This window comes from Malurus melanocephalus, unplaced genomic scaffold (assembly GCF_030028575.1).
Source record: "Malurus melanocephalus ecotype Western Australia unplaced genomic scaffold, MMel_1.1 scaffold_52, whole genome shotgun sequence".
NCBI classification, from domain to species: Eukaryota; Metazoa; Chordata; class Aves; order Passeriformes; family Maluridae; genus Malurus; species Malurus melanocephalus.
The window spans coordinates 940130-958311 of record NW_026623284.1 but is presented as its reverse complement, the minus strand read 5'-3'; the positions used below and the strand labels follow the sequence as shown (position 1 = coordinate 958311).

Here is an 18182-nt window from a genome sequence, read left to right as displayed (position 1 = left end):
ATTTCCAGATGCCTGCAAGGAACAGAACGATCAGCCAATGTCACCACTGYGTGCCAGACTCTTTAGGATTTGGGAGGAATCACTCCAAATCTCAGTTTATTCTCAAAAATTAATTGGGCCAGAGATAAGTGCTGGTTGGACAGCTGGGAAGAAATGTAATGATCACAAATGGTGGCAGTTGTTACCAGTGTTATCCAATGCTGGTCATCATGGCCAATAAAAACAAGGACAGAAAGCATATAAAACTCATGTAGTGTATGGTTTAAAAGCCTTCTGTCGAGTGAGGAATGATGGAAATGAGATCTGTGCTAGATCTGGGGTGTGAGGAAATGTTGCTTAGAATGTTTTGTGTAATTTGTTTTAGATGTGTGTAGGGAACAGGAGAAACATGGTGCACTCAAGGCAATTATTGATGTGCCTTGGGACAGCTATTTCCAGAAATGGTGTTTTCTGAAAAGTGTTATTTGTGCTAATTGTTGCTATCATGTGACTGAGCAGTTTGTTCCTTTTATTACTGGAAGTGTATTTTGGTTTYTAAAAATTTGTAGAGTAAATAGAAATGCCAAGACAGCTATGGATGTCTTCATAATAAAATTCAGCTGGCTAGTTAATCAGCCTGGCCTGGAGTTCAGAATAGTAAATTCTTTTTTCCTCTACATCCAGCTCCAGATTGGAAATAAGTATTTTTAATGTGGGTGTCAGATCTGTGGCCCTGCCATCTCTCAGCTCATGGTGTGCAGRCAGTGTTTGCTGCCTGAATAGCCTGATCCCCACCACATCAGGGGAAGAAAAATAATCAGGCTGGAAACAAGTCTCCTGCTGGCCAGCAGTTAGTTCATGGCATGTGTGTAATTTAAAGCCAGAATTAGAGGTGTTTTGTCTCCCTGAGTATCTCTGTGGAGATACATCAAGATCTTGATGATTTTTTTGATCCTTGAAATAGAGCAAACGAACCTTTGTTACAGCAGAAAATGTCTTGGGTGTCTCTTAGGGTGGGGCATCACTGTTCAAATCAGGAGAGATTGCCAGCTTGCTGAGACCCTCCTTGTTTACTTTGATGGTAGATGCCTTAAGTTCTGTATCTCAGGACAGGCTTCTGACCTGAATTCAGTCCTTTGATACACCATTCCCCTAAATCAGGCTAGGTAGGGCATTTAAGTAAAAATAGAATGTGTGTGTTTGTAAAATGTTCTCTTCTTCCCTGATCCATCAGTAAAATACTCTAGCTGATAACTTTGGCTTTTCAATTACGTAAGTGCTCTTGAAAATCAATTTGCAAACAACATAAATCTCTGAAGTTGTTTTTATTTCTGTAATTTCGTCTCCTTTCTCAGGGAGGCGGTCCTGTTCCATGAAGAGAGGCTGTAGGAGGAGACTTAGTTTAAGCTAAACTGTAGTAAAATGCWGTTTATACAGTACAATCCATATTCCTGAGCAGAATATCTGGGATCTCAGACTTTCATGGAGAATGAAGAGGGAAAAAAGCCTTGACAGAGTACAGCCAGCAAGTGCTGAGCCAGAATGTGTGTGTACTGCACTAATACCAGAGAGCAAAATCTTGATGTAATTAGAAAGTAAATTGGAACAGTTTAATGCAGTTTTTTCTCCAAATTAGCTGAAAAACAGGATGGCATTTTAAAAGGGAAGATTTTTTATTACTGGAATTGTTGGCTGATTTTTTTGAGTACACTAGGGATCTAGGGCTTTGAGCACGCTTTGAGCTCTAGGACTGTTGTTTACTTTATCGAACTGTTTTCCTTTCACAGCTGTATCACCTCCAAACCAACAAATGCCTGGTGGCCCAGGGCCATCCAAGTCAGAAAGGAGGCCTGGTGGTGGTTCGGGAATGTGACTACAACGATCAGAACCAGGTATGAGATTCCCAATTATATTGAATAGCGATTGATATGTAGAAATGCCAGATATGTTTTGCTGCTGGCAAAGTGCCCTGTGTGACATCTCATCACCAAACAGGCTGATTGCAGAGGGTGTTCAAACCACGAGGCTGGCCAAGGACACTGTGGAGCTCCTATTAATGCTGAGTGTTGGATATTATAATCTCGTTTATGGCCTGAATCTCTGTATTTGGCTGAAGGCTGCCCTAAAGTGGCTCCTGATGGGTTCATAATCCACTGATTGGCACTTCAGCATTTGTAGCAGCTCATTCAGTTGGTTCCTCATACTGGAATTTAAAGCAGCTTTTTCCTGCCCTGCTGGTGTTTGTGTACTGTACCGCCAGTCCTCTGCTGCTGGAGTGGCTGTAGTTTGGGGTGAATAAATGATTTGTTGTTAAACAGAAAAAATATAGAAGATTCTTTGGCTGCAGGTGAATTGCTGATCTGGAAATTAATTAGGGATGGATGTGAAAACCTAATGATATTTTTTGTATTGCTACATGAAGCATTTGCTGTTTCACTTCTTTCCRGTGACAGAAATTCAGGATTTGGATAAAAAGTCTCTGGGGTAGAGAGATCTTCAGCTAATGCYATAAAGACTTCCCTAGCTAAGAACCACACTGAAAGCATTATGATTTAGGAGCYGATGGGACCCAATTCTAAAAGCTAGGTTGGAGCTAAAGAGAAAAGTACTCAAAGACACAAAATAAATGGAGCAAGAGATGTAATGCAGTATAGCTTTAGTAAAGGTGGGTTATGCTGGACTAACTTGACACTTTATGACATGGTAGTAGTTTTCAGGATATGGAAATTGCAGCAGTGGAAGCAGAGTGATTTGTACAAAATGCTGTGTGCTTTGTATCTTAATGGGACTTTCTGCTTCCTGCTTGTGGCCTCACCAGCTGAGTGTGCAGAGGAGCACGGTGTGAGGGGTGTTTGCTGTTGGCTGGATAAATGTGGCTGGCTCTAGACATGTGGCTTCCAGTTCRGTTATCAGACAGGAGCAAGGAATACATCCCTGTACTTCACCTCTGGAGCAYTGAGAAATCATCACTATGACCAGATTGTGAGCCCCTGTGTCAAAGGTGGATTAATTAAAGCTGGAATGGGGAACGAAGGTTTTCCTGTGTGATCTATTCCAGCAGCAGTAAGATGCTCAGCAAGTCTCATAAATGTAAAGACTGTAAATGTAATAGTAACTGAAGGGCMCCAGTGGTTGTACATTTGCAGTGCCAAAGCTGCAGTTCTGCTTTCTGAGCCACTCAGCCTGTGGGTGAGAAAGCAAAAATCACTGCCTGGGCATGATGTCCACACAGTTAGGCTTGCCTTCTCCTTGCTACAGTATTTCTGATAATGAAGTGCTGCATGCCTGAAGGAGAAAGTCTTTTGGTTTGCAAACCTTTTTCTGATTTTTTTAATCCAGGAGAGCAAATTTCAGTTAGCCCTTTGGTGCTGAGAAAGACAAATTAGTGCTCTGATGGTTGATCTTTGGCTTCTTTTCTCATGAATCTGGTTTACTAGTGGTAAATTTAGCAATTAGCTCTCATAAAAAAATTGGCTGTGCTATCTTCTTTCACAATGATTTTGTTCTCCAACCAAGTATGTCAACCAACACTACGTTTTTCTGCTATTAGYCTTATTTTGTTCTCTAATAAATCCCAAGAGTGCATTCAGCCAACTTTCTGTCATAACCTCTTGAACAATCTTGCTGTAGATACATGAGAACAATGTAGAGAAAGATGACACTCATTTAACAGCTTCTGTTATAAAAATAGCAAGAAAGATCCTGACTATTGGAAGCTTTTAACTGCTGTTCCACTTAACTCATTGGCATTTTCAGTTTGTTTTGTTCTAGAATTATCTGTTTTATGCCTTTGTCCTCAGGAAAAAAGCTTGTGTTTGGTCTGGTGAATGTGTGTGAGGGCTGAGCAGTCTCTAAAGTCATGGGACYGGCCTTGGAAGCAAGTCTGTTTTGCCTTCAGCTTATGCTTGCTTTGTTTTCTCAAGCCTTCATGGCTGCTAAGGAATTTCAACTTCTCAAATTCTCACTTAACTCTAGGATTGAAAGAAATAACAGGTATTGTGTAGCTTTCAATGGTATCAGCATTGTGGGTGATCCTTTTTATTGTAGTTGACTTAGATGGTCATCATTATGTTGAAAATTAATCAAGCACATCACAGTGTCCTGTTTCTCAGGCTTGACATGACAGTGACATTCAGTATTTTTGCTATAGAAAGAAAAGTAATAAGGGAAGTGGTTCYCATATCTAGAAATTACATAAAAAATATTTAAGTTATAGTGAAAACTGGGATGCTTCACTAATTGTAACAGAAACTATCCATCTGGGATAATACTGGAGACTGAACAGAAAAAAAGGAATAAGTGGTGAAAATCTTGTTTGAAATAGCACAAGTAGAAGAGGTGATGGGATCTTATAGAACAGAGGTCTGAAGTGACAGAAAAGGCATCTGTGCTCTGAACCTTGAAAAAATAATGTACTCAAGCACAGGACTTCAGAAAAGCTCTGTTAACACTCCTGTAGCTCTTAAGAAATGTAAGAATATGTGCTTTACAAACTGTTTAAGACTCAGAGACTACAAGGGTTTGCTCCCCTGTGCAATTCTCCTGATAAGATCTTTCTCCCTAATCTCTAGATCATGGTTTATAGTTCGTTTTTCTGACACAGCACATGTCTGGAGTGAATGTGAAGATGTGCAAATTGCCCCTTGCTGCTTTTCCATTTGCTATTGAAGGCACAATTCTTTGGTGCCTCTAACGATTGTCATGAAACATCAGTGGCACACTGAGGTGTGGAGCAGGARGCACATCCCTGCTTTGGAATGACCTTCAGGAGGATGTTGGGTTTTTAAGGTAGCAATAGTTTCAAACAATAATTACAGACCAGCAAACCTGGCTGTTTGTGGTGATTGTCACAGGCTGTTTGGTGCTGTGATGTCATTGCTATCAATGGGAACAATGGGAGCTGAAGTATCTGCAGACAGATGTGATGGTGCAAATTGCTGGACACATCCCCTCCTCAGGGCTGAGGCTTTTTTGTGCTCTGAAGTTGAATTTTAATCTTTTACAAACTGTCTGACAGAATGATACCGAAGTGCCAAACTAAGCAACAGATTGTAACTGATGGAAGTACTGGAATACTAGAATGGGTCGTGGCAGGGATTTTCTTTCCAACAAAGGGCTGTTTCTGCAGTAGTTACTATCTTGTATTTATTGAAAACTTTTTAATGTATTTCTCTAGTGCTAATGCAATTCGCTGACCAAATAAAAATGTGTATCCACAAAGCTTTGCCAGTTGGCCAGCCATGCCTTTTGCTGCACTCCAGTAATCTCTGAAAGCCAAAGGGCAGGTGGATGCTTCTTGGTTAATTTCACATCATTTTGAAATTCAGGAGAAGGGTGTCTGATTTGYCTGAGTTATATGGATGAAGTAAAGTCCTGAAGGTATTAGAAGTCCTGGGAAGCCTCAGTCTTAAATCTGTAAATAGCTTAAACTACATTTTGAGGGCTCTGAATTAAACATCCAATTCTTACTAACCGGTGTAAAAGAAGTTTAGATTAACAGAGCTCATACTTTGGACCTCCTCCTGTTTATTTTGTCCACAAGATCTACTCTAGCACATACTGTGCACCTGCCTGAAGGGGTTCATACACCTTTCATTTTATCCTGTTGCCTGTGTTGAGAGGCAGGGAGAAAAAGCTGCTAGAAAGAAGCCAGTCCTACAGCATTCACCAATTTAAGTAGTTTRTTTAACCACAAACATGATCAATTTCATTTTGGAGAGAGGTTTTTTTCCTGTAACATCTTCCATTTAGGTTTTATTTGAAAACAGAAATGATTCATTATAGTCTGATTGCATCCCATCGATTTTGCTTGACACCAGTGAAAATGGCCAGTGACTTTCCTTTGACCTTTGGAGCAGATCATTGCCATGTGTCTCTGGGGACAGCAATTTAAAGGTGCTACTTTCCTGTGTGTGGGAACTGGACAYAATCCCAGGTTTAGAAATCAAAGTCTTCACAGTGGTGCTCTCCTAAATCTGCTAGTTAGGAAGTGGATGCAAGTTGAAAATACCCTGTGCCTCATCTGTCACCTCTTTTTTTTCAACAAATTAAATTTGGTGGGGAGGGTTTGGTTGTTGTTCTTGTTGTTTGGTTTGGGATATTTGTTTAAATTTTGATTTTTTTTTTTGTAGAAAATAAATAGGAGGATAAAATAACATCTCTCAGAAATGAGACATAAATCCTGGCAAGGTACCTTTCTGCTTATACTCTTTGGATACTGTGCTACCTGCCAGCAGCAGGCAGTTTCTTTTCTATGTGGGGCTGTGGATCCCAACAGCCTTTAAYAACATGAGCTGAACATCATCCTTCCAGTCTTCAGCGGAGACTTAGTTAATAATTTTTGGAGTATGCTAAGGCTTGCAGTTGTGCAACAAAGAAACCTCAGGGGGTGGCTTTGCTTTCCTGGTGCTTGAGTCTGTTAATAATCTGCAAGTTCAYAGTAATACTCTAATCTGAATTTGGAATAAAATTTGAGCCTATTTTTCCTCTTTCCTTTGTTTTCTACACTAAACTCATAATTAGGTTGAAATTAATTTTGGCTGTCTTGTGTAAGCCTTTCTGAAGAAGTATCACACTGGATTTAACCACTGTTTCGTGTTTTGCTGTTACTCAGCTTTTGATTAAAGGTCTGTGTTTCTGCAGTTTTCTCTCCATTCTTACCAGTTCATCTCTTGTTTGGATTTGGCTCCATCATTATTCTTTTAACAGTCATTCTCTCTGGCAAATCCTGCAATTTCTCCATTCTCTCCTCCCTCTTTAATCTTGCCATACTTTTTTCTCATGACAGGGTTTAAACAGAGAAGAGTATATTAGATGGCACAGAATGCCTGAGGTTAGGGCCAATTTTAATGTGATCMGTGCATTTCTCCAAGGAGGCCTTCTTTGTATTGTAATAGTCACTGTGATAATAATGAGCTGTATGCTTTCCAGTCATGCTGTCCAGCTGAGGCTGTGCTCCAAATCCCAGTGCCCTCCAGGAGGCTGCTTTTAGTTTTATAGACCAAAAAAAAGAGACAAATCAAAATTTATATGCCTGACTTTCCTGCCTGGAATTTGATATTCCGTACTCTGACTGTGAAACTCATGCAGACTTAATGGAGAAAAAAACCACTCACACAGTGGGCATGGCAGGTGCAGCACTGAGCTGTGAGAAATGAGAGCAGGGCTGGAACCACACCAGAASAACTTTGTGTGTCTATAGGTACTTCAGGGACAGGTATGAGGGGCTCAGCTCCTCCTGTTCACAGGGTCAGACAGAAGGCATGGAGTTGTCTTTCTCAACATCCACAGAGGCTGGGAAGTGCTGTCCAGCWCCCCTGTGCCTTTGGAAGAGCTGTCACAGGGTGGTGAGCCAGAGGGTCCCAAGATCTTCCCTGCACTGCAGAGCTACAGTTTCCAYGTACTTCTCTTTTCTCTACTGGTTTATAATGCAGGATATTTTAAGGTGCACACCCCCAAGTTCCTTCAGTTCTTTGCTTTCTGGCTTGGGATTCAGAGTCTCCTGTTGGTTTTGAGAGCTCTGGGTCTGCCACAACTGATCTTGGCCCAGGTCTTTGCAGGCATGAGGGAGCTGAACAGGAGAGGGAAAACAGCAATTCCTGCAGTTGGACCAGGCTGCTGTTCCTGCTTCCCTGAATGCTCAGCTGTGCCAGATGTGCCTTGCTCAGAGCAGCCCACTGAGAGCCAGCAGGGTGTGGGCATGAACAGCAGCAACTGAAGGTGCCTGACACTTTCCTGTGCCAAGAATAAAAATACCTGCTCTGCTGCTCTGCTCAAGCAGCATGTGGGAGAGGACAGACTGACAGCTTGAGTGTGTCCTTGCTGTTTGTTAGAGCTGAGAGTGGTTTTCAGTGTGATCACAGAGAAACTCTTCTGTCATGTAAATCCAGGAAAACAAATGCAGTTGAAGCTGCAAATGTGAACCAGTGCATCCCTGTTTCATGCAGGTGGGCCCCAGGGAAGGGGCTGCGTTCAATTCTCASCACTCACTCAAGGCACATCTCTGACATCCAGATGCTGAAGYACRTTCTCTGTAGYTGAACACAAGATTCAAGRAAACTGCCCTGAAACRTTGGGATAAATGTCTTTCTGTCTTCTCTTTCAGGTCTGGATTTACAATGAGGATCACGAGCTGATTTTAAATAACTTGCTTTGTTTGGATGTTTCGGAAACTCGCTCGTCTGATCCCCCTCGTCTCATGAAATGCCACGGCTCTGGTGGCTCCCAGCAGTGGACATTTGGGGTAAGTGGAGAGGCTGGCATATGGCACATTACTTGTAATCAAGGTCTCAGTGACAGTAGCACTAACAGGACACCGGGGTTGAGTTTAATTGTGATTAAACCTCAGATGTACCAAGGCAATTGCACTGTACCAGGCCCAGCCATGTTCAGGAAGCCTTTACAGAAGTTGCACAGGCTTTGTTGGCTGCATTTCAGTCTGAAAAAGACTTWTGCTGAGCTCTGGGACATGCAGGCCCTTTGCAACATAGAAAGGTCCCTGCAGCTCCACTGAGCCTTTCWTCTGCCAGTCACAGCCACCCACAGCACTGTGGCTCCTCTGGGATATGCCAGAGCGAACAAAATCTACCCCACAGCTTTGTTGTGTTGTGTTTGCAGGCCTGGGAGACAGCAGGAGTCCATGTGGTGATTCCTGCTTAGGGCTTGAAGAAGCACAGGGCAGAGCAGTTGCTTCTGCCCTGTAATTGATCTYGTTAGTTTAATTGTTAGAGCCTGGAGTGGCCAATTCCACAAAATTGAGCCAGTGTKGCTCACACATGGACTTTGTCTCCTGGGTGTTCTCTCAGAGACTGCCCCTCATGCCCTCAGCCTGGTACAGTCTGTAGCACAAACATGGTTGAACAAAGGGAAGGGAGGGTCCTGCCAGCACTGCCAGTTGTGTTTCCAGCACAGCTCTGCACAGTCTGTCTCAGGTTCATACCATGCTGCTCGTTGGTAGCTCRAGTTCCCAAGCAGAGTCAGATTTAGTGGAGCTGCAGCCCACCATGGTTTGGAGATAGTGAGGCAGATACCATATGAGCCCAGGGTTGTGTGTGTCTGGCACTTCCACCAGCAGTGCCACAGCTGCCAGGGGCAGTGGGAACAGTGAGCTGAGCAATTCTGCTGATGAGAGGTTATTGAGAGTTGTGCAGTTTGTGTCAGCAGGGATTTTACRCGACTGAGAGAGTGGCCACTGACTTTGGGTGCCCGTGGCTGTTGGTGATGCCTGTTTTGGTGATGGAGAATCTGGGCTCCATGCGTGTTGTGGGCTTTGAGCTGGCCATGGCCACTGTGGGTGTGGAAGGTGGATCTGTAACAGGGTCACCCTGGTGCTCATCAGTGATTCACAAAAAAAAGTGAATTAAATATTAGGATTGATTAGGAAGGGAATGGGAACTGAAGCGAGTAAATGTCAACCTGCTATTGCAATTTGCTTGTACTGCATGTGCTGGTCTCCTCTAAATTAGGGCTGAAGAAGGCTCAGAAGTGCATGGARAGGCAAATGGAAGCTGTGGGGCACCTTTCCCATGAGGAAAATCAGAGCAGGCTGGGACCCTTTCAATATGAAGTCTTTTGAAACAAGGGAAGGTACATTACGGGTGTGATTCATTGGTTCAGGGAAACCTCTTCTCAGCTTGGAGAAGAGAAGGCTCCAGGGAGACTTCAAAGCATCCTTCCAGTGTCTATGAAGGCWACAGGAGAGATGGAGAGGGACTTTTTAGAAGAGCATGGAGCGGGTAAGACAAGGGAGAAAGGCTTTAAACTGACAAAGGGCAAGTTTAATTAGGTATGAGGAAGAAACTCTTTGCTTCAAGGGTGGTGTCATGATGGAACTCATTGCCCAGAGAGGCTGTGGATGCCCCATCCCAAGAAACGTTCATGGCAGAGTTGTATGGGGCTCTGAGCAAACTGGTCAAGGGAAGGTGTTCCTGCCCGTGGCAGAAGAATTGGACCTAAATGTTCTTTACAGTCCCTTCCAACCCAAACCATTCTAGGATCCTATGACCTGTTTATGCCCCACTACAGCCTTGTGGGCTCTTTCTTTGCTGAGGGCTGGGGAACGGGTTTGATCATCCCTCCACCTCGTTAGAAGACTGTGGTATAAACAAAATCCAAACTGGGTGCCTGTGAGGACGTGAGAGCCTTTGTTTCAAAGTCTGGATGTGGTTATGGGGTGTGCTGTACTCTRCTGCTGCTGTGGGTCTGGTGTGTCAGGGAGGCTGCTGAAAGGCTCATCTGTCAGGAAGGAGCATCCCCTTAGGCATCGCTTTCAGCTCCAGTTTGACAATGGAGAACTGAAGTTTCAGTAAATAAATCCCATCTGTCTTTTTGTCTGCTCCAGAAAAACAACCGCCTGTACCAGGTCTCTGTGGGGCAGTGCCTGAAGGTGGTGGATCCACTGAGCCACAAGGGGTACGTGACCGTGGCCATCTGTGACGGGTCCCTTCCTCAGCAGTGGCATTTTGAGAGCTGAGACAGCAACGAGGTGGCTGAGGAGAGTCTGGCTGAGCCCTGGTTCCCCTTCTACCATGATCTGACGTCCTGGAGCGTTTTGAGCAGAGCCCTTGGCTGCTACACCCAGCACAACCATCACAAGGACCTGCTGGAAATGCCCTGCTCCRAGGAGCTGAGTGTGGGAAAGTCCARGGGGTCACTGGTACCTARACAACCAGTGAGAGTAGCAGCCCCACAGCGGAAAAGCACACAGAAGTGAAATTTATCATCGGTTCCTTGGATSATTCTGGATCATTGGACTGGTTTTAAGAGGAATCATTAGAGCAATGTAATTTAAATGGTGAGATTTCAGCTCTGTGGATCTTCTAAATGACAATGACAGAAAGGAGCCCTCCTTAAGTATTTCATGTGCAGTATCTCAATAATTTACACTTCTAGTATGGGTTTACTGGCCAAATTATTTTACTTTTTCTGGAAAGTTTTTTTYYCCCCTTTTATCTTCTGAAGATTGTAATTTGTAATATTTAAATTTAGTTCATTTAATTTACAATTTTAGGGCATTTCTTGTAGTACAAATTCTTTGCTGTCATTCGTCACCTCATATTTAAAACAAAGTAACTATTGCAAAGTCTATTTTGATGACTCATGACAGTAGCTGCATTTAAAATAAAGTATCTTTTTTTATTAATCTCTATGGCCTTACTCCTTGTAGCTGTGGGACCAGAAAGCACCAGCTTAGACACTGATGCAAACTAATGTTCACACAACTTGGGTCTTTCCTTGTTTCCACTCCCTTCCTCACATCTTGCAAAAATGGATAGATAATTCGTCTCTTTTTTTCTCCACTTCTCTATTTATTTTACTATTTACCTTTGACTTCCTGCCTCATCCCTGGATGCTTCATCAGCGTGTGGAAGCTCCTGCAGAAGAGAAAAGCTGCTCTTACCCAGTGTATTTTTTTCTTAGCACCATTGGCCTTGTTTCCCACTCCACAGTGACCACCATCCCTGGGAATGCGCAGTTTGGACCTCGGCAGTGCCAAGACAGCCTTGCCCTTCCACTTGGGCAGCAGAAACATTTTCCAACTGCACAAATACTTCGGCATCCAGCTACTGACTTTCTGAGCAGTGTGAGGCAAATAATGTTGGAGTAATATAGACCCACATCTTTCTGCAGAGAGATTTACTTGTGCCAGACTCTGGTCCTTCAGCTGCCTGCCAGGGCCAGCACCTGGACGAGAAAAGCAAGAGGATGCAAAGGAGCAGGTAAGAATGGCCTGGGCCCAGGGCAGCTGCTTTGCCTCCTCCACTGCTCCTGGTGGGAGTGGGCCCCAGCAGGTACCAGGGTTTAACTGTAAACCAGAACAATTGGCTGAAGTGGAAGTTCTTTCAGGTAAAGCATTACAATGGGAGGAATTAAGTTAGACACCAGCCAAGCTCCTTGCTACCAAGAAAAGCCTCTAAAACCAGCCCCAGCCCCCTTGATCAGCTGAGCCTGTGCTGTGCCTTGCTCAGGGCCACGCAGAGTCTTGGCATCAGTTCCCAGATGGCTCTTGCAGGGCAGGTTAGGGCTGGAACATGGTGTCAGCTCAGGTGAACCCTTCCAGTGGCTGTGTGTGGAATTCCAGTCCTTGTTGGGGTGAAAGGAGGGGCTGCCGCTTCATTTGTGTTTGTCTGATTGATCCTGACTGTGGCAGGTGGTGACACAGCTGCTCCCARCTGTGTGCAGGGCTTTCCTGTGCCATTTGTGTTGGCAGCCACATTGTGCAGGAGCCTTGCCTGACCTTTTCTTGTGGCCTTTATGTTGTCTTTTTAAAAAAATAATAAAAAATCCAGAAAACCCAAACAAATCTCCAAGCAGGCACAGCAGCAGCTTGCTTTATTTACAGTCTGTGTCAGTTCTCATGGAGGATTTTTGACCTTTTGCTCCCGGTGGGGAGATTTGGAGGCGARTGTCACTGGGAGCGGTGCCGGTTTCCAGGAACAGATGGAGGTGATGGAGTTTTGGATGGTGTCAGTTGTTCCTGCAGGGAGTTCCTGGCCACAGACAGATCTGGTGCAGTCACACTGCCAGGCCATTACCTGAAAGAGGGTGAAAGCTCTGCTGGACGCAGTCCTGGCCCAGTGGGCTGAGTGGGAATTCTGCCTAATAGAGAAAGAAAAGCCTCATGCCAGGGTAGACACTTTCACAGCACTCAGCTTGCTGCTGTCACACTGAGAATTTATAATTTGTGAAGATTTGTGAAGAAACAAACTCTGCCTGGGGCTGATTTTAAATCCTCTGTGTCAAGTACCTCCTTCTTGATGGCTCCTGGAGTGGGTGGTGGCCGTGGCTGCCAGAGCAGCAGAGTCTGTCCTGCAGCAGCCAATGTGCACAGTATTTATAAATAACACCAGGGAACAGCTCTGGCCTGGCTGCTTCCCACTGCTCTGTGATAAACCCTGGAGCTTTTTTTTAACCTGGACCCAGGCYGAGAGCTTGCTGGGAACGTCCCTGSTGTCCAGYRCTGTCACAGCAGCAGCATCGAGGTTTAAGCCCAGTCAGTCCTTTGCTCACTCCTCCTCCTGCGACACTGGGGACACTGAGACAGTGAAAGCGTTGAGACTCGGGGGGTGAGATGAGGATGTGGYACCCACTGGGAAATTTAAGGTGCAGGTTGCACTGGAGAAGGGGGAAAGCAAATRCCTCTCACTGGTGGAAGAAGACACAGATCCTCTGGAAGAAGGAGAAACCAAACACCTCAAATGACAACAGGAGRATGCACTTTATAGATGTAAAATATTTTTATTCGTAAATGCTGATCTTCTAAATCTGTTTCCACAAATTCCAAAACCCATAACACTCTGTATACTTCAAAAAAATTCTTTTTTTTTGTGTTGTTTTTGTATTTTTTTTGCCAACATTAGATACTATTATACAGAACAGAAAAAACTGTAGGACAAATACTGGTAGGATGTTGGAATATTGTACAAGAGAAGAAAAATATTCAAGAAACAATTTAATACAGCTATTTATCAAGAGAAAAATATATACAATTGATTTATTCTGTAAGATAAAAATACATCATGCCATATACATTACAAGTTCAGAACTGTATTACTGAATATACCAACAGTTTACAGTCCACTTTAATTGTGCACACAAAAAAAAAMYTYMWTTTTTTTTTATATTTAGCCTGTGAAGTGTCAGTACCAGAATTTTAAGTACAAAATAAAAAGCTAACCTGGTTCAAAATGCTGATTAAATTTCTACAAGCAAACACAAAACAGTGTTTATTTTTTTTTAAAGAAATGTAAACAAAAACAATCCATACAAACACATCTTTAAATTACATTTTCCAAAACCCTATTGCCAGAGYCCTGCAGCTGCAAGCACATTACACCTAATTTTTTTCCTTGTTTTCCTTTTAAGAAGGCTATCGCATCAGACTGAAGCTCCRACTGATTCTATGCTGTTTACATGATTTAATGTAGGCTGAACAGTCACCTAATCCTTGACTACTTTTGCTGAAGAAAAAAAAACCCTGTCCAGCCTCTATTTTGGGTGGTTTTAGCAGTTATTCACAGTTATCACAAATTGTAAGCACAAAAAACCTGACTTAAGAAATAGGGATGCAACAATATAATACAAATAAAATTAATCTAAATTACCCAAACATCTATAAAAGTCAGAGTTGTAATATACAYGCCCTTACCAGGCTTAAGGTTTACTTAAAAAAATTCTCATAAGACCACAGTTGAGACTGCTTTAAACATACAAAACCCCCTCTCTTTAAATTGAGATTTTGGTTATTCCAAACTGGGAATCGCATGTCCGTGAGTACATGAGATCATATTGTAACATCCCTATCAACGTTTGAGAATAAGCACCCGAACTGCTGCAGAGTCTGGTAGCATTTGGTCAATAACTATTTTTATACTGTATTTTTTTTCTCAAAATATTTACACTTTTATACAAAGTAACAGAGTTTGTTAGTTCTGCAGGTAACAGCAGCAGCTTGGCTTTCTTCTAACTTTCTTTTTAAAAATAGCTTCATTCACTTATTCAATAATAAATACAAAAAGGTTCTCTTATTTTACAGAAATCAAAAACTACAATAAACTGACTCATGGAATCAAGTATTTAAATGTATTTTAGTGCAAGTTATTTTTTCCCTTAGCTCTATCCCTAAGGAAGTCGTTTCAGTACATTCCTTGTTCAGTGGTGTCTACTTTTATTTAAATTTTTTTCTTTAATTAGAGGGCCTGCCCCTTTATCAAATAAGGCTGTGGCCAGCACTTTGGACTTCTCCCTTTCGCTGGTGATTTCAGTCTTACATTCATAATGGCCACCTGCCGTCCTGCAGGTCAGCCAGCGGTTCTTTGCCCAAGTTAAACAGTTTCTTCTTAGTGAGCTCAAAAACAAAAGTGCTGGACCATTCTGTTAACTCAGTTTCACCTCCACGTGTCTGGAAAGTCAGCTTCAGATTTTGCCGGCTTGCTTCTGGTGCTTGTGTTGCTTTGTGGGTTATTTTTTATTTTTTTTTTTCTTCTTAAATACTTGTGTAGAAATCTGTGTTTCCAGAAGTGATATTTTCTTTTCCCCCCTTCATAAAGGCAACAATTTTCCGTCGACAAAATCAAAATGTGAATCACTTCTTCCTAGGGACAAGCAACCCTCAAAGACAGCAAGGAATGCATTCTAGTTCATCCACTTTCGGCAGTTTACAGCTCCACAGTGACATGGAATCTTGTGCTGGTCATCTTCAAAATCGAACTTATAGTCATAGCAAAGCTGGAAGGAGAGGCAGGAGAACAGGTTATGGAACAGCTGGGATTTGCCACAGCTTTCCCTGTAGCTACAGGTTAAACAGCAAAACAGCAGAGACTGCACTGAAAGAGACTGGCACAGATTTAAAGGAAAGGGGAAGGGAAATGTCACCTCTTGTGCCACTGGCCAAAAATTACAGAAGGATYTGGGAATGGATGCATGCAGCAAGAGGGGTGTAAAGCCAGAACCTGCCCTACCTCCTCCCCCTTCTGGATTCTTCTGCTGGAGCTGATGATAATTTTGTGTCCTCTCTCAAAAGTGACCACCTCAGCCACGCAGTTGGGTGCACACGAATGGTTGATGTACCTACAAAAGAGGAGTGGGACAGATGAAACCTTTTAGGAAAACCCATGCCTTGAGGAAAATCTGCACCAAACCTCAGGATGGCCTTAGCTCCACAGACTCACTGCCTTTCCACATACAATTGCATTACTCTGTACTTCTTTCTTTACCTAGAAAATGTCAAAAAAATCAAGTGTCATATCAAGGATCAAAGTAAGTTCCTTTCTTTCTTCATAGCTGCCATGAACCATAACCAAAAGATGAGCAAAACTGATGGAGAAAACATTATTTCAGTGGGACAGTTTGAAGACTGAATGTACCAGTTCAGAGAATAAACCCCACAAAGAGCCTCAAACAGCCCCAGGACAATGTGGGTGATGATCAGGGGCAGTCAGGGGTCTCCCCAGGGCCACCCACCTTGCAGGGCCTCCYGTCAGGGTGGCATCGATGACGTGGTCATTGTCAATGCGGAACATGTACACGCCACGGTTCTGAAAGACACAAGTGGGACAAGGGTTCTGGTGAGATTTTACTGCATTGCCACATCCAGCTCCAAGTGCCCTCCTGCACTCTGGACCAGGCACTGCCCACTGGCTCAACAGGGAAAGTGTTGTCAAGTACTGCCTATATCCCCATGGGTTTGTGAGSAATGTGGGTCATAAACACAAACCTCTGGCCAATTCATTTTTCCCTAAAAGCTTCCATACTGCCTTTCATCCGGGATATTCAAGTGCTTCCCAGATAGACACTAAATGTTACAATGCCATCAAGTCACAGAAAGGAAGTTGCTTTAAATTTAAGAAGTTCTCATTAAAAACTGAGGTCCTGACACTTCTGCCAAAGCTGTCCTTTGGGATGTGTCCTCCCTACCTGGCCAGGGTGCTGTGAGGTTTATTAAACATTGAAATACACAGCTAATATCCACTGCAGATTCCTCTAGTTGTATTTTTAGCCTATTGCATTTATGGCATAGCAGAAAACAAATCAGGGACCTGAATTCATCAAGCAGAACAGCATTTGTTTTGTTGTATGGATGTCTGAATGGGGAAAGGGAAAGAGAKAATGAACAAAGCCACCCCATACCTGAGATTCATAGAGCTTCTCCTTCCTGTTTGCTACCTCATTCCGGATAATGGTTCCGATATATTCAATGACCATTGTGTGCTTTTCAATGTCTCGAGCAGCATATAAGCCCAGGCCCTACAGAAAGTACACTGAGAGTTAGTAACTCCACACTCACACTGTGTTCCTCACCGTGCCCAAACCTGCCSTGAAAGGGAACCTCTTGGAGAGAGGGAAGCAGCACTGATGAGTCATGGATGCTGTMACAGCCCAGGTGCAGAATCCGGCCTCACTCTGTTAAGATCCAAGGAAATTCAGCTGCTGCATTGGTGATAAARCTGCTCTTACCCCTCTGACACCTGACTGTGTAAAGGTTATAAATTCACTGAGAAACAGAAGTGGGTTGCTAGACCAGAGACACCTGAGAGAAACCCAAGAACAGCGAAGTCTGACCTGAAATAAACAACAACTGTGTCCACACAGGGCAAGATTAGTGACAAAGCTTTTCCAGAACAGTCTGTGGGGGCAAACCAGCAGCATCACATAAGGCAACAGATTTCATACTATTATGAAGGCAAACAAGGACTGAACTCTTCCTGTTGGTCTTGTGCCACTTCATCAGCTTGGCCTGAGCATCCTACACTTCCACTCTGTATTTCTATTAAGTTTTACTTAGGTTTTGAAAAATAGGCTAAAAAACCCCAGAACACCCCAAAACTTAWGCTGTTTTTACTAGATRTGTTTAACAAATTAATTTTTAAGATATTTACAATTATTAGAAAGAAATCTTATTTCAGGTAAATCTATGCAACTGATTTGTCACATAAAAACTGCCAATTTTAGGACAAGACTGGAAGGAATTGTACAACACGTTTAGTTTCAAGCTTCAATCTGAATTTCTACAAATACTTGTATGCAAAATACGACATCTACAAAATCTGGATGTAAACCAGGTATGAATAAAAGCATACATAATTTTTTTAATATCCCTTTTCCAATGTGGAAACTGACCTGAATGCGGGAGCGAGCCAGGTACACATTGGATTTCCACTCGGTTTTCATCTTGCGGTACTGAGAGGACTTGGAATGGACGAACTGTTTGCTGTAAGGCGCGTTCAGCTCCCCCGTGACTGTGCTCTGAAAGGACTTTGATGTGCTGGTGCTATTCAAGGTGTGAGGCCTGTAGGAATTGGGCATGTAACAGGAAAGAATACAAGAAAAACTGAAGATTTCTCTGAAAACAGCCACGGAACCCATTAAAACCCTCTCAGACATACAGACACTTAAAGCCAGCTAGCGGAGACACAAAGCAGTTCCTCTGACCAGGGCATGCACATTCACAGCCAAGGACGACAGGGTTTGTAAGCAGCAGACGAAAGCACAAATAACCCTAAAGCAGCCTATAAACCCTGGGCTGTACTATGTGAAATTAAAACAAAATACCTTAACACAAACCTCTTGACATGGGTACTCATTTTAGGCTCGGCACGGGCACAGCCCGTGGGGTTGATGGCAAGAGGAAGTTCCATTAAGGGGTTGCGGCCATAGCGGAAAGTGTAGTTTTCACAGGCCTCAACCCCTGGCAGCTGCAAAAAAAA

General features: G+C 43.2%; 2 protein-coding genes across 15 annotated transcripts in view; one reads left to right on the top strand and one right to left on the bottom strand.

Annotated features, from left to right (window-relative positions):
- Positions 1-11119, top strand: part of GALNT11 (polypeptide N-acetylgalactosaminyltransferase 11) — a 46590-nt gene extending 35471 nt beyond the window's left edge. For both annotated transcript variants that reach the window (XM_057365394.1, XM_057365393.1), the window contains exons 10-12: positions 1767-1871; positions 8084-8221; positions 10319-11119. In XM_057365394.1, the coding sequence (XP_057221377.1) occupies positions 1767-1871; positions 8084-8221; positions 10319-10450 (375 nt within the window). In that variant the 3' untranslated portion in view covers positions 10451-11119. The remainder of the gene's footprint in view (positions 1-1766; positions 1872-8083; positions 8222-10318) is intronic.
- A 2471-nt stretch (positions 11120-13590) lies between these two features.
- The window catches only part of KMT2C (lysine methyltransferase 2C), a 189509-nt gene continuing 184917 nt past the window's right edge, over positions 13591-18182 (bottom strand). For 11 of the 13 annotated variants that reach the window (XM_057365380.1, XM_057365382.1, XM_057365383.1 and 8 more), the window contains 6 exons: positions 18028-18170; positions 17596-17764; positions 16606-16722; positions 15940-16013; positions 15438-15546; positions 13591-15204 (listed from right to left, as the gene is read on the bottom strand). In XM_057365380.1, the coding sequence (XP_057221363.1) occupies positions 15112-15204; positions 15438-15546; positions 15940-16013; positions 16606-16722; positions 17596-17764; positions 18028-18170 (705 nt within the window). In that variant the 3' untranslated portion in view covers positions 13591-15111. The remainder of the gene's footprint in view (positions 15205-15437; positions 15547-15939; positions 16014-16605; positions 16723-17595; positions 17765-18027; positions 18171-18182) is intronic. The other 2 variants (XM_057365384.1, XM_057365392.1) reach the window with 1 other exon arrangement.